Source organism: Lonchura striata, chromosome 2 (assembly GCF_050655825.1).
Source record: "Lonchura striata isolate lonStrDom1 chromosome 2, ASM5065582v1, whole genome shotgun sequence".
In the NCBI taxonomy this organism is placed as follows: Eukaryota; Metazoa; Chordata; class Aves; order Passeriformes; family Estrildidae; genus Lonchura; species Lonchura striata.
Window position 1 is genome coordinate 132,101,638 of NC_140704.1, and position 12,578 is coordinate 132,114,215.

Sequence of the window (12,578 nt, forward strand, 5' to 3'; positions counted from 1 at the left end):
TACAATTATTGGTAATTAACATGTGGCTTTTTTTACAGGAACTTTTGCTCTAACTTCCTTAATATCTGCCAATGCAGTTGAGCGCCTTGTTCCTTCAGTCACAACTAATTTCACTGCAAACAATAATTCAGGAATTTTGGGTTTGTCAGAATTTGAAATGCAGAGGATTGGAGTTGCAGCAGCAGTTTCATTTCTAGGAGGAATCATTCAGGTTGGTGGTGATCACATTTTCTGTATACTACTGATGTACTGCCTTTGTGACAGCTATGACATTTGTAATACTTTTTTTACTTCTCTGAGAAAAACTAATAAAAACATCTGCTTCAATGGTCATAAATGATGAAATTAATGTGCTTTAAGAATTTGCTGTTCCTTTGTAGTAATTATCTGTACACATGCTTCCAGTGTTTTACAATATGAAGCAAAAGCACACTCAGTCAGCTCTACTATAATACTTGCTTGCAGTTGGTGTCCCCTTTCTGTCTTCAGAAACAAATATGAATCAGCTCCTGGTAAGCATTGACATATTCCTGAGGCTTTCTGTTGCCCTTGGCTTGAAAAGCAATACTATACAATATCCAATAATTAAAAACAGTAGGGAAAACTTTAAATTCTCTTTAGAGTTCACACACCCATCATTAAAGTGAAATAGTAAAACAGATGTCTTCAAATGATTCTCTAAAGTTTATTTAAATGATCAGAGGTCTTTTAAATTTCTTCTTTTCTCTTATTCTGGCCAAAAGGGTGAAGTTTCTTTATCCATTGCCAGTTGCTTAGGTCTTCAATGAAGGCTTCCCTTTTCCTTGTAAATATTAAAATAGAAGTAATGTGCCAGGGTTTGACATTGCAACACCTAGGTAGCTGGACTCCTGAAACAAACTCAGACCCCTCCACTTGGTGCTTTGGATCCCTCTCCCATGCAGAGGATGAACAAAGGGGCCCAGAATGGGATCTTCAATAGTCTACGTGCTTGGCAGGAACTGGGGCGTGTACTTATGTCAGTCAGTAGAAAATATCAAGAAGCATTGTTATTTTTGCTGCATTTTTATAATTCTTCTATTGGTTTATGATGAGGATTCTGTTATTGGATTATTACAGCCTGCAGACAGCACAGAAAGCAGAGCTGATGCAGATTGTGCCTGGCTGTGCCTGCACATGCTGTCCCAATGCATCTGCATGTGCAGCCCAGCACTGCATCTTATGCAGGGTGCTCACAACAGCAGAGCATGAATGGAGCTCTTCATGCAGGAGTCCAGTGCTCACAGCTTGGAAATCTCCTGCATCTCTCTCTCAGGCCAAAATGTCTCATGTGGGAAGTTGGTGCCTGCATTCATTTGATGTAACTTCAAAATCCAGTTCAGAAATTATTTTGCTTGGTGGCTGCAGAATCCCATTAGGTGTGTGAGTCCTCCAGACCTCTTACTCTTTCATCCTGAAAAGTTCTGCTTTTTCATATGCCTTCCACTGCATCAGCTGATTTATCTCAGCCTATGTCCTCTTTAATCCTGACTGGAATGAGAAGAACTGGTAAATCCTCTCTGCATCTTCAAAGCAGGTCTGGCAGGGAACCATGCCATGTGCATGGGCTCCTCTCCCAGGTCAATAATGTCACTTGCATTAGAATCATACTAACACATCTGGTGCTTGCCAGGCTGCCACTAGTCCTTTATGTGAGTTTAATGGTTGGAGGCCAGAGAAAAACACTTATTTCCTAAAGAAGTGCCTTGAAGCTACTAATACTGCAATATGCAGGTGAAAGCCTGATCAAGGCTGAGATTAAACTTTGCCATCTTCCCAGGTGCTAAGTGTGGGAATCTACGTCTCTCATCAAGATTCCAGTTTCCCAGCTAACAGTTGCTGCAAACCCCAGATAAGGTGGCAAGACACATCTTGTTTTAATGTAGAGCTAAATCAGTCACTTTCTTCTATTTATCAGATTAGAATAGAAACTAACTAATAGCCTGAAATTAATGTATGTTCTGGAACAAGAATTGTATGATACATTTTGAGGCAACAGCTCTTCATTGAAGACATCCTGAAATACAAAAAGAAGTTGTATTTTCTGTGTAGTTGGTATCTGTGATGGTGCAGCTCTAGGAAGGGAGCAGACCTGGCTTATGTTATCTACTATAAGACTTAAATTTTTCTGAAAAACAGTCAAAATTCAATTCTCTAATCAGCCACTAATTGCACAAAAACAACAGATGCTGTGATTAATCCCTACCTTGGGCACCCTCCAGACGAAGGATGAAAAATTCTTGCCAAAACAGCTGTTTCCTTCTTGGAAAGAGTAGGTAAAGAGCTGAACACCCTTAGCCTAAAAAGCAATTTGATGCTATTTTTCCAGTAGCCTGGCTAAATACTCCAATCAGCAGATAATATTAAAATAAAAGGGAAAACATACAAAATAGTCAGTAATGGAGGGAAGGTGGGGAGAAGGGGGGAGATGTTTCTGAGATGAACTGCTGTTGGCTAGTCGGTGTTTATTGCAGACCACAACTGTGTATTTCTGTTGTGAGGCAAACTCTGAGCAGGCTCTGTGAATTTCAGAGCCATCTCGGCATGAAATAAATCAGCATTGTTTTCTGATCATAAAACAAGGATAGGTAGAGATTGTCACAATTGAAATTTGGGGCTTAACCGCTTAAGTTTTTCTCAAAGAAATGTTTCAGAGTCCTAAACTACTTCTGAAATCTAATATTTGAGGAAGTGTTCATAAAAGAGAAAAGATATTTAGTTATATTAAGAGGTGTTCTGATGACATGAAAATAGTATTAAAATAGAAAATAAGTAAACATAAAATAAAAACTGTAATTACCAAAACCATTTAATATAATGCATTCATTATTTCATTTTAAAAAGCAGAATGGAAGGCATAGCAAAGAATTTCTTATGTTTATATAGCTGCTACTCTATAAAGATAAACAGGGCATGGAAAACAAATCAAACTAATGGAAATCTTCCCTGATATCAAATACCTCAGAGGTATTGATGGGGAAAGAAATGATAGAACATAGCAGAAATCTATTGAGTCATTTTGTAATTAAAATAGGATGCTGCCTTTATAACATTAAATAAATCCTCAAAAGAGCTTTTGGGTAAGATTTTTCTTCCCCTAGAAATGCTTCCATGAATGCTTCCATAAATATATGTCTCTAAAATAATCTCAGCATACTAAACTGAAATTCAAGATTAAGATTTGCTGAATAAATAGAGGAAAGCTTCTTGCAGATCAAACTAAAATACCCTAGGGAAAAAACCCCATAATTCTCTGTAGACCACTGTGTTGTAGACTTCAGTTGGGCTATTCTTCTGTAGGGGATAAATAGCTGCTTATTGCATTCCAGTCTCGTAAAATTTTTATTAGTAAGTTTTTCATCTACTGTATTTTAAAAACTAACATGTAATTAGTTGCTGATATACAGTGTTGGATATAGAAATGTTTCTGGTTTTCAAGAGAACAAATTTACACAGTCCATTATCAATCTGCTTAATAACAAAGGAGCACATTTGAATAAGAAGGGTGTTTTTGTAAGGCAATATTCTTGTCCCAGTCTCTATTAACCTGTGGGAAAAACGATGCTGTAGTATTTCTGTTACACATTGCTCTGCATGAGGTGAAAACATGAGTCTACTATACGGTGATAATCAGGGGAAAAGTTCATTTTTCTTTTACAGTGGAAATACCTTATTACAGGCTCATATTCTGTATTTTGAAAACTACAAGTAGGCTGGGTGGGAGTTCTGGTTCCCACAATTACGGTAGAGCATTCTATGTGTTAGTACAGAAGGACCACAGAAAAGACTTTTTCAGGTCCTGGAATGAGGAAAGTTCACTCTGCACACCATCAGAAGCTACCAGACACTCTCAAGACATCCAGAATGAACATAGGTGCTGCAGCTCAGAAAATCAAAAAATAGTGGTCTACCATTTAGATGTCTATTGAAACAGGCCATGGAGAGTTTTAAATTGGCAACCCAGCTGAGCTGAACTGTGTCTGACTGTTGTCTTATCTATGGATAAGGGTCCATAGATTTCTTCACTTTTGCTACCTGCGATAACCAATATAATGCACTAAATGACAGTCTCACAGTCTGTGCTGGTTCCCTCCAAGAGATGTTCCTGTGTCTGGTCTGGTCTCATCTACCCAGCCCATGCAGCAAATGATCAGAAAGGGCCCCACCACTTTGTCTGATATAACAGTGGAAAACCTCTTCCAGTACAGTGGAGTTTTGAGGGATTTAAAATTCATTTTCCAAAGCTGAATCTGTGCAGCAGCTAACACAATATCAGTCTTTCAGTTTCTGGGGACAGAAAATTTGACATTAGTGATTTCCAAAGAGCTGTTAAGTGATAAAAATTTTTACTGGCCAAGAAGTTAAATTGACTACACGTTGAATGGAATTTTAATAATAATAATAATAGACTGAGCATGTTGTCATGGGAAGAAAGTATTGAAAGTGGACAAGAACCAAAGGTTCTGAATAATGAACATAGAGGGCTTTGCTTTCTGCAATTGTTCATTTTTCTTCTCCTGGCTAAATTCCCATTCTCTTCTATTTGTCAGAGTGAAATTATGGAGTAGTAAAGACAGCTGAAAAAAAAGATTCCCTTTGTATTGTCTTTCTTCCATTTGGAAATTTACTCCTTTTTATCAATTTTTTTTTTTTTTTTTAGAAATCACATCTTCCACCACTTCTTCTAATCACTTCATTGTATACCTCATTTCTGTGATCTTTTCTCCTTTACTGTGCATTAATTCAAGGCTGCTTTCCCTAACTTTCTCATGTATTGCTTTTTCTTTTCCCTGAAAGGTCTTGATTTCATTTACATGAATTTATTCAAGAATGTATACCTGGCGAAAGCAAAATTTATCTCAAGAAAGTTATTTCTTAATGAACCTTTTTACATGGTATTATGTACTGAAAATGCACACAAATAAACAAGAGCCAAGTGCCTTTCAAACAATTTTTATACTGTGCATATTCTTTCCCTGAAGTATGCTTTTATCCTTTAGGAAGCAAATTCTTAAAAATTAAAAATTCTGGGTACAATTCTAAAATATGTGAAAATTTAGTTTCTTTTACAGTTTAAGAAAATCTCAGTATGACGACAAATAATAAAAAGACAAAAATATTTGTTTTTATTCTGTTTTTGCTGTTCTAGCACTTTACTGTCACTTTTCTCTGTAGTTTGCATCAGGAATGAAAAGAAATCATAAAATTTACCAGAAAATAAAGTAGATGCAAAAATGAGTATCACAACCAATAGCCAAGATAAAGCAGATTGTTAGACACTTCTTTAAGAATACTGAACTTTCTACAGTTTGGTCAGTGTTACTGGGTGAAAGATTTTATGACATAATGCAATGTAATGCAATTGAGTGCTGTCAGCTTAGCTAAGTTTCAAATGGTGTTTATTCAAAATGCAGTGGCAGCCAAGCTGGCTGTTTCCCAGCATGGAGGGTTAATTTTAGAGTCAGTCTGGGCCTGAGTAAATGCTAATAATTTTATCTGTCAAGAAAACTCACATGCAAATAGATTTGGGAGGTTTGTTTCAAAACTTTTTTCCTCCTTGTGATCCATTAAGTTTTTGTACATTATTCACGTTGCAAAGACAACATGAGGTTTCCATACCAGTATATGCCGGGAATTACACCCTCCACCCACAATCTTTCCTCTTCTGGTTGCTTCATTTTTAGATCTTCTCCATGGAAGATGTATGGGTGCACATCATATTTATTTAACTATCATGTAAATAAAGAGTAGGATGTTCATGCTCATGAAGTACTGCCTTTGTTTCTGGGTGTCCTGAGCTACCTTCTGGAGTAAGGAGAGGGGACCAAGTATAGGCTGCTGCTTGTTTAATTGAGTGGCTGCAGAAATTGTCTAACTGGAACCATACTCATGGTTTGCAAGAATTTTACATTGCTTACGGTTACGTGCAATCAATAAAAAACTGTGTTTGAAATGTGTTCTTTTAGTTAGTACCTGTGAAGCATCCTCTTAAAATGCTGAAGATTAAAAGAAAAAAAGTAAAAAACCAAAAAGTAGATCTGAAAGTGATGCTGAAATTTTTAAGCCTAGCAATCATTTTGCCGTAACTCACAATAATAACTTTCTCTGAAATGCTAATAGTAACTAATACTTCTCTGTGATATTATGTAGTACACAGAACTGTCTCTGTGGTTTTGATTCCATGCCTAAATAAACATCCAATTTCCTGGATATGAAGCTGTTACACAGTTAGAAATGTCACATTCAGACAAAAGAAACCAATTTCAGAAAACAAATAAAAATTCACAAGGGAAGGGAGAATTTAATTCTTATTGAACTTTGCTACTGTGAACAATGTTTTAAATGTATTAGTAGACACACTGTTACAACAAACAGCTAAACAAAATATCTGAAATTAGTAATTATCAGTTTTAGGCCTGACTAACAAAATTGCTACTCACCGAGGGTATACAGTAATTATCATTATTGGAGTCCAATCTTGAATGGCAATCAATGTTTCAATTGCTCATAGTAAGGAGCAATTTACATGCTGTTAGTGGGAAGTAGAAGAAAAATCTCAGATTTAATCTCCCAAATGGAAGAGGATATTACTCACTAGAGGTTTTGTGGTAAATTAAAAGACACTTATTTTGATATTTTTGTTTGTTTTGTTGTACTATGCCCAAAGCTCACTGCATACAGGTTGAGTTTTATGGTGAGAACATGAATGGTGTTCAGGCATAAATAATTATAACATCTGAAAAGAATAGTTTTAGCTTCAGGAAAAAAAAACCCAAACCCAAAACCAAAAGCAAACCAAACCAAACAAAAAACAAAAACCAAAAAATAACCAAAAACAAACAAACAAAAAAATCAACAAAAAAAAAAAGCAAGGGAGACTGTGATATATTCAAAAATAATATTTAATATGGTAAACACAAAATAAAGCCCTTAGAAAGTATTGTAACAAACAACTCTGTGCCAAGAGCATGTAATTTTTCAGGGAGAAGAACAGCAAATGCAAAAGACCATAGAAGAAACTGCAAAACTCATTGTGAGAAGAGATAATGTCAATGTAATTTAATGAGGATCAGAAAAGCATTAAGTGATATGTAAACCACAGTAGCAGCTGTAGTTATGCAACAACTTTGTTCAAAGAATTAAGAGTAGTCAAATCTCATACTTTGGAGGGAAAGAATGTTTGAAGCCCAGGATAAGGGGAGAAAACTGTTGAACACAACAGTACCTACAATAGCTTTAGATCCTGCTGTAGCTTAAATTTCTGGATTAGAGGTCTCAACACAAGAGTCTTTATAGCACCTCATAAATTTGGTATCTGTTGAGATTACTAATGTTGGGAATCCTGATAGTGACATTATGCCAATCAGTAAGCTGGACCAAGATGTGGCTCTTGGCCCATTTAGGCTGCATAGCAGTGGAGCAGGAATAAGTCTTAGAATCAGCCTCACTTTTTGAGCTGCTGTACTTGTTGCAGTGTTGAGTTGATGTTTTTATGGTGTTTATTGTGTTCACATATTTGAGCAGGTGTGAGTATTTAGAGTTTCTTTGTGTCTGTTTTTTTTTACTAAACCAGTGTTAGAGTCGGTAAACTAGTGAGTATACTGTAGGTAAATCCACAGAACTTCAGTGCATTCCATTTTCAGATAGATTTGTCTGCCAAATTTGTTGGCTGTGTATCTTTAGCTCATTTATCTTATAACTTATTAAAAGGACTCTGACTCACTGTTCTATCACCAAGAAGCTGCTGATCCTCCTGCTTTTGCCTTTTAGGTAGCAATGTTTGTGCTGCAGCTGGGCAGTGCCACTTTCTTGTTAACAGAACCCGTCATAAGTGCCATGACAACTGGAGCAGCTACACACGTCGTGACTTCACAAGTGAAGTATCTGCTGGGAATGAAAATGCCATATATATCAGGACCACTGGCATTTTTTCATGTGAGTTCAGTGAAAGAGATATTTCATTAAAATTTCATTAGATAAAATTCTATTATATGCACTATTTGTCTCTGTGTAAGAGTATGGAATTTGTTATGCACGTGTGAATGAATAGAGGATGAACATTCATCTTACTTTAACTGTTTGTAAGAAGAGAATTGGAAAACCTGATAGAGAACTAGCAGGGATGGGTACAGTAATTAATTTTAAATGTGTTTCTTAAGGTGTCAATAATCCCTTTTATTATCCTGAGCCGTTATGCACTCATACAGAGAGGGTAATCTCTCTCTGGGTCAGAATGTGGAAGGAATATAAATTTAAACATATTTTCTTCAAATGCTGCTGAAATCTGACCATCATTGTGGTAAAAGGAAAATGACCCATTATTTGTGCATCTCCTATGCAAAAATTACTCTAGGTATGTTTATTATTTTATGACATGTTGCTACTTTGCCATAAACACAGCAAGCACACAACTTTAAGGTAATTTTTATAAAATGCATGCTGCATTTCATGCAGTATTGTTGCAAATGAGCGGTTAGATTGCCTAAAGAATCACCATCAGTGATATTGGTAAAAAGCAGGTATGAGTTTAATATGAACTTATGAAAGTATGACTTTAACAGAGTTCAGCAGCAAGGTTCACTCACTTACTCCAAGGATGAAGCATTCATAGGAAAATTATATTAGTATAAATTTAGATTAATTACATGGAGACTAAAGATGAATACGGGTAAGGGCTCAAAGGGTATGAACACAAAAAAATAAGATGTGCAAAAGGGTTTACCAGAAATTCATCATTGAGTAATTTAACATTTATGAAATGATTCAATGGGATTTTTCATAAATATATCCATTACTTAATTACAGTTTCATGATAATAACATTCACACCATAATAAGTTCACATGCACACAGGCAGAGATAAGTGCATGTCTGTCTGTGAGTGTAAAGGTACTTATCAAAAATTCCCCCTGGCTTCAGGGAAATATTCATAGCAAATTCCTGAGTGTTTCTGACCAGGCAAGGCTGCACCTCAAGGAGTCTGTGTGCATGTGTGTGTATCAGCCCAGGGCTTGCTGTGATGGTCTTTCGAGTATTGCAGACTTGAGGGCTCTCGAGCTCTGGGAGGTGCCCCACAGAGAGGGACACCAGCCAGCACAGCCCACTGTGGCCCTGAAGAGCTCAGAAGGCCTCACTTGGGGCTGGCATGTGCAGGGTCACCAGCTGATTTGATTTATTCATCAGTTTGTTTCCATCCTGGCCATAACCCGTGCTGGCAACTGCAGGAATTTCCAAAACATTTGGAAATTGTTTCCAAAACTTCGGCAACAATGGTGGTATTCTACTTGGGCTCCAGCTCAGGTAGGGAATGTTCCAAGGCTGTCAGGGGATGACTGATCACCCCTTGTTCCCCACCCCAGCCCCACAGTGGATGTTGCTTTACAGTGTTTTCCCACCTGTATCACGTGAAAGCGCCTGGTCTGGTCCCCACCTGGCTGGTTTGGTCAAGGCCATGAGGTGATGCACCACCACCACCAGTGACATGGTTACAGCCCTTGGGAAGTACAGATTTTTGTCTGAAACCTTAAAGAGCAAAGATGTATAATCTTATTACACAGAAGTCACAAATATATTCTTGGTGGTAACTTATTCCAGCAAGCCCTGAGTTTCGGTGCTGTGAGAATAATCTCTTGGCATTATTAGTGTTACAACAGTGCCTGTCAAAATGATATTTGCTCATAATAAAACTGTATTTATTTGCTGAAGTGATATCTACATTGCACTGATAGTGAGACTTCAGCTAATCAGCCAATAAATTAGGACATCTCATTTAAAAGCAATGATTATGTCTTTGTGCCCTACTACATGCTTTATTTTTTCCTATTATTTGGAAAACTTGTTAATGTGAAATCTTGATTAGAAGATGTTGCTTTTTAGAATGTTTTTTCTCATAGTATTTTACAAATCTGATAGCTTTTCATATGGATTATACATTTGTTAAGTTTTTTACAGGACCATTTTATTAACAAAAATTAGGAGCATGTAAAAAACACAAGTAATTTATCCATTTATCTTGTAGGGATATGCGTAAAAGTGTCATAGCTATTTTTATGAGTGATCATTTGGCTTATTAGACTATCAAAATGGTTCTTTTTTTTCATGACTTAAAAACCTTTTCATAAATGATTCTTAATATAAAATGTGAACAGCCCCCTTTTTGTGGTGTTTCCATGGAGACTATACTTACATATAGGAATATTGTCATCTTGTAGAGATGACTGGTGTTAAGTACTGCAGCCAAGGCATAATCAAAATACACATTATGAGCAACAATAAAGAACAGTGGTGATATGAAGAAATATTTCCACCTTGGTGTGCTGATGATATCATAAATGAGGTCATTCAAATGCTTTGAAAGAAAGCTATTCCCTTATCCCTTGTATTTTTAATGCATTTGAAACAAGTTCTTTTCTTTTCTCTTCTGAGATCAAACCCCTTTGAACATATTCCAAAAAAAAAACTTTCCTGATTTTTTTTAAGGTTCTGAATTGCTCTGTAAATTGTGTGTCTACTCTGTACAGCTTGAAAGAATGATTAAAAAGGGCAATTTTACTATATAAATGTTTTAAAATATTTCTGGTGTCTGTTCAGACTTACGAATTGCCTTCAGAGAAGGTACAGTATCTCAGTCAAAAGCACCAGAGCTAGACTTTAACAATAATTTTCTCCTGTGGTTGTCGTTTCATGTGAAAATTATATTAATTAGATATAAGGTAATTTGCACATGTATCTAGAGAGTGAAAGGCAACTTTGGCATGTCTCTCTGGACACGTTCTTCACTTCAAATTCTCAAAATCCAAAGACTGGTACTTTTGCTATATTTTTTTTTTCTTTGTCCACTCCAAAACACCTCCCACTCAAAAAACCAATTGCTTTGCCTCAGGCAGCCTTTGGGCTGGCAAAGCAAGAATAAGAATGTTTAATAAAGTGTGATAGGAGAGTTGCAAGCATAGCAAGCCAGTGAAATGAATTCTTTATAGCATGTGAGATCATGGTTAAATACCTACGTATGGAAGGAACTTTGCATATGGAGAACAAATCTAGTACACTGGCCTTGAGCCTGTGGTACTTCTGTGTTTACACATAGGTTAAGTAACTTAATAAATTTTGTTTTCCTTGCACATAGTTTGTCACATTTCAATTGAGCTGCACAGCGCAGCATCAGCTTGTGTTTTGCAAATGGAAAAGGAAAAGTGAAGGTGAAGAAGAAAAACAGTGAGGTAATAATGCATGTGAGATCTAACTTTACAAGGGAAAAGAAAAGTGTCATCAAGTTTTACTCGGCACCTGAAAATGAAAGCACATACTTGTATTTCCCCCTTATTTGTGTATAGATATATTTCTCTTTCCACATGTTTCTGACAAAATACAACACTGCAAAATGAACTGCAATGTAAGAAACTTGCTTTGCAATACTGGGTCTTTTGTGGTTGTGTTGCAAAATCCTTGTGTGGTTTTGCTGCTATTCTTGAAAAAAAACCCTCAGACCTTCACATTTTGCTATCACCCTTTTTTTCCCAGCTACCTCTATAGTTTACTATATTTCCCTGTACATTTTCCCTCCAGTGTGACATATCTAAAAAATATCAGAATGAAATATTTTTGACAATGAAATTAATTTGTCCACTCTTAAAATGTATTGTGTTAAATAACATGTTCTTTTAATTCCTTTGTTTGCTTCAGCCTCTATACATATTTTAGAGCTAATCTTTTGGGGTTTCATGTAGACATTAAAAAAAAACAACTCAGAGCATTCATTAATACATCCAAATACACACCCTTTCTAGGGCGATATTGAACATTACAATGTTCAATATCACCTCAAAATTTATGGTTTCCCATAAGAAAAGGAACATTCAGTGTCTGTTTACATATGTGCAAAGCTTGAATATTTTTTGTTTCACTCAGGTCAAAATTTGCATTGATTACAAAAAAGTCCACTGTTTGTTCATAATAGTGGCACATAGGTTTTATTAAGAGTCTTTATACAAAATTAGCACTGAAACTAAAAACATGAGGCAAACAGCTCAATTACTATGTTATTGCTTATTTTCAAAATATTTTAAAATATAGAATGAAAAAGATTTTTTAAAATAATTTAAATGATAGAATGACAAAGACTCCTTCATACACTGCAATATCAAGCTAAATTCTGCTGCCTAATTTCCAAATAATTTCTGTAAGTGCATCATCTTAATATGTGAAATGCTGAACTTATAACTACATTTTTGATCAAAATATTGTAAATCTTTTGAATCAGATGCCAATTCTATTGCAAGCTTGAACTTTATGTACTTAGATTTAGGATTTATAGTTTGATCTTGGATGAGTACATTAACTGACTGGACAGAATACAATACAAAATATACAGTTTAAAGAGATGTCTGTTGTGCATGTTAATTACATTCCTGTTAAGAGCCACATGCTCTTTCTTTCTTATGAAAGGGTTTCCTCGTTTCACTGGTCATGCCATGAATTGAGTGATTTTAGGTTTTCAAAAAATGGTTACTCAGGAACCAACTAGTGAGTGGAAGCTCCTTAGTCTGATGCAGTAATTAATTT

General features: G+C 35.9%; 1 protein-coding gene across 2 annotated transcripts in view; it reads left to right on the forward strand.

Annotated features, from left to right (window-relative positions):
• Positions 1 to 12,578, forward strand: part of SLC26A7 (solute carrier family 26 member 7) — a 70,596-nt gene that overhangs the window by 17,710 nt on the left and 40,308 nt on the right. For both annotated transcript variants that reach the window (XM_021543274.3, XM_077782926.2), the window contains 2 exons: positions 39 to 211; positions 7,789 to 7,953. In XM_021543274.3, the coding sequence (XP_021398949.2) occupies positions 39 to 211; positions 7,789 to 7,953 (338 nt within the window). The remainder of the gene's footprint in view (positions 1 to 38; positions 212 to 7,788; positions 7,954 to 12,578) is intronic.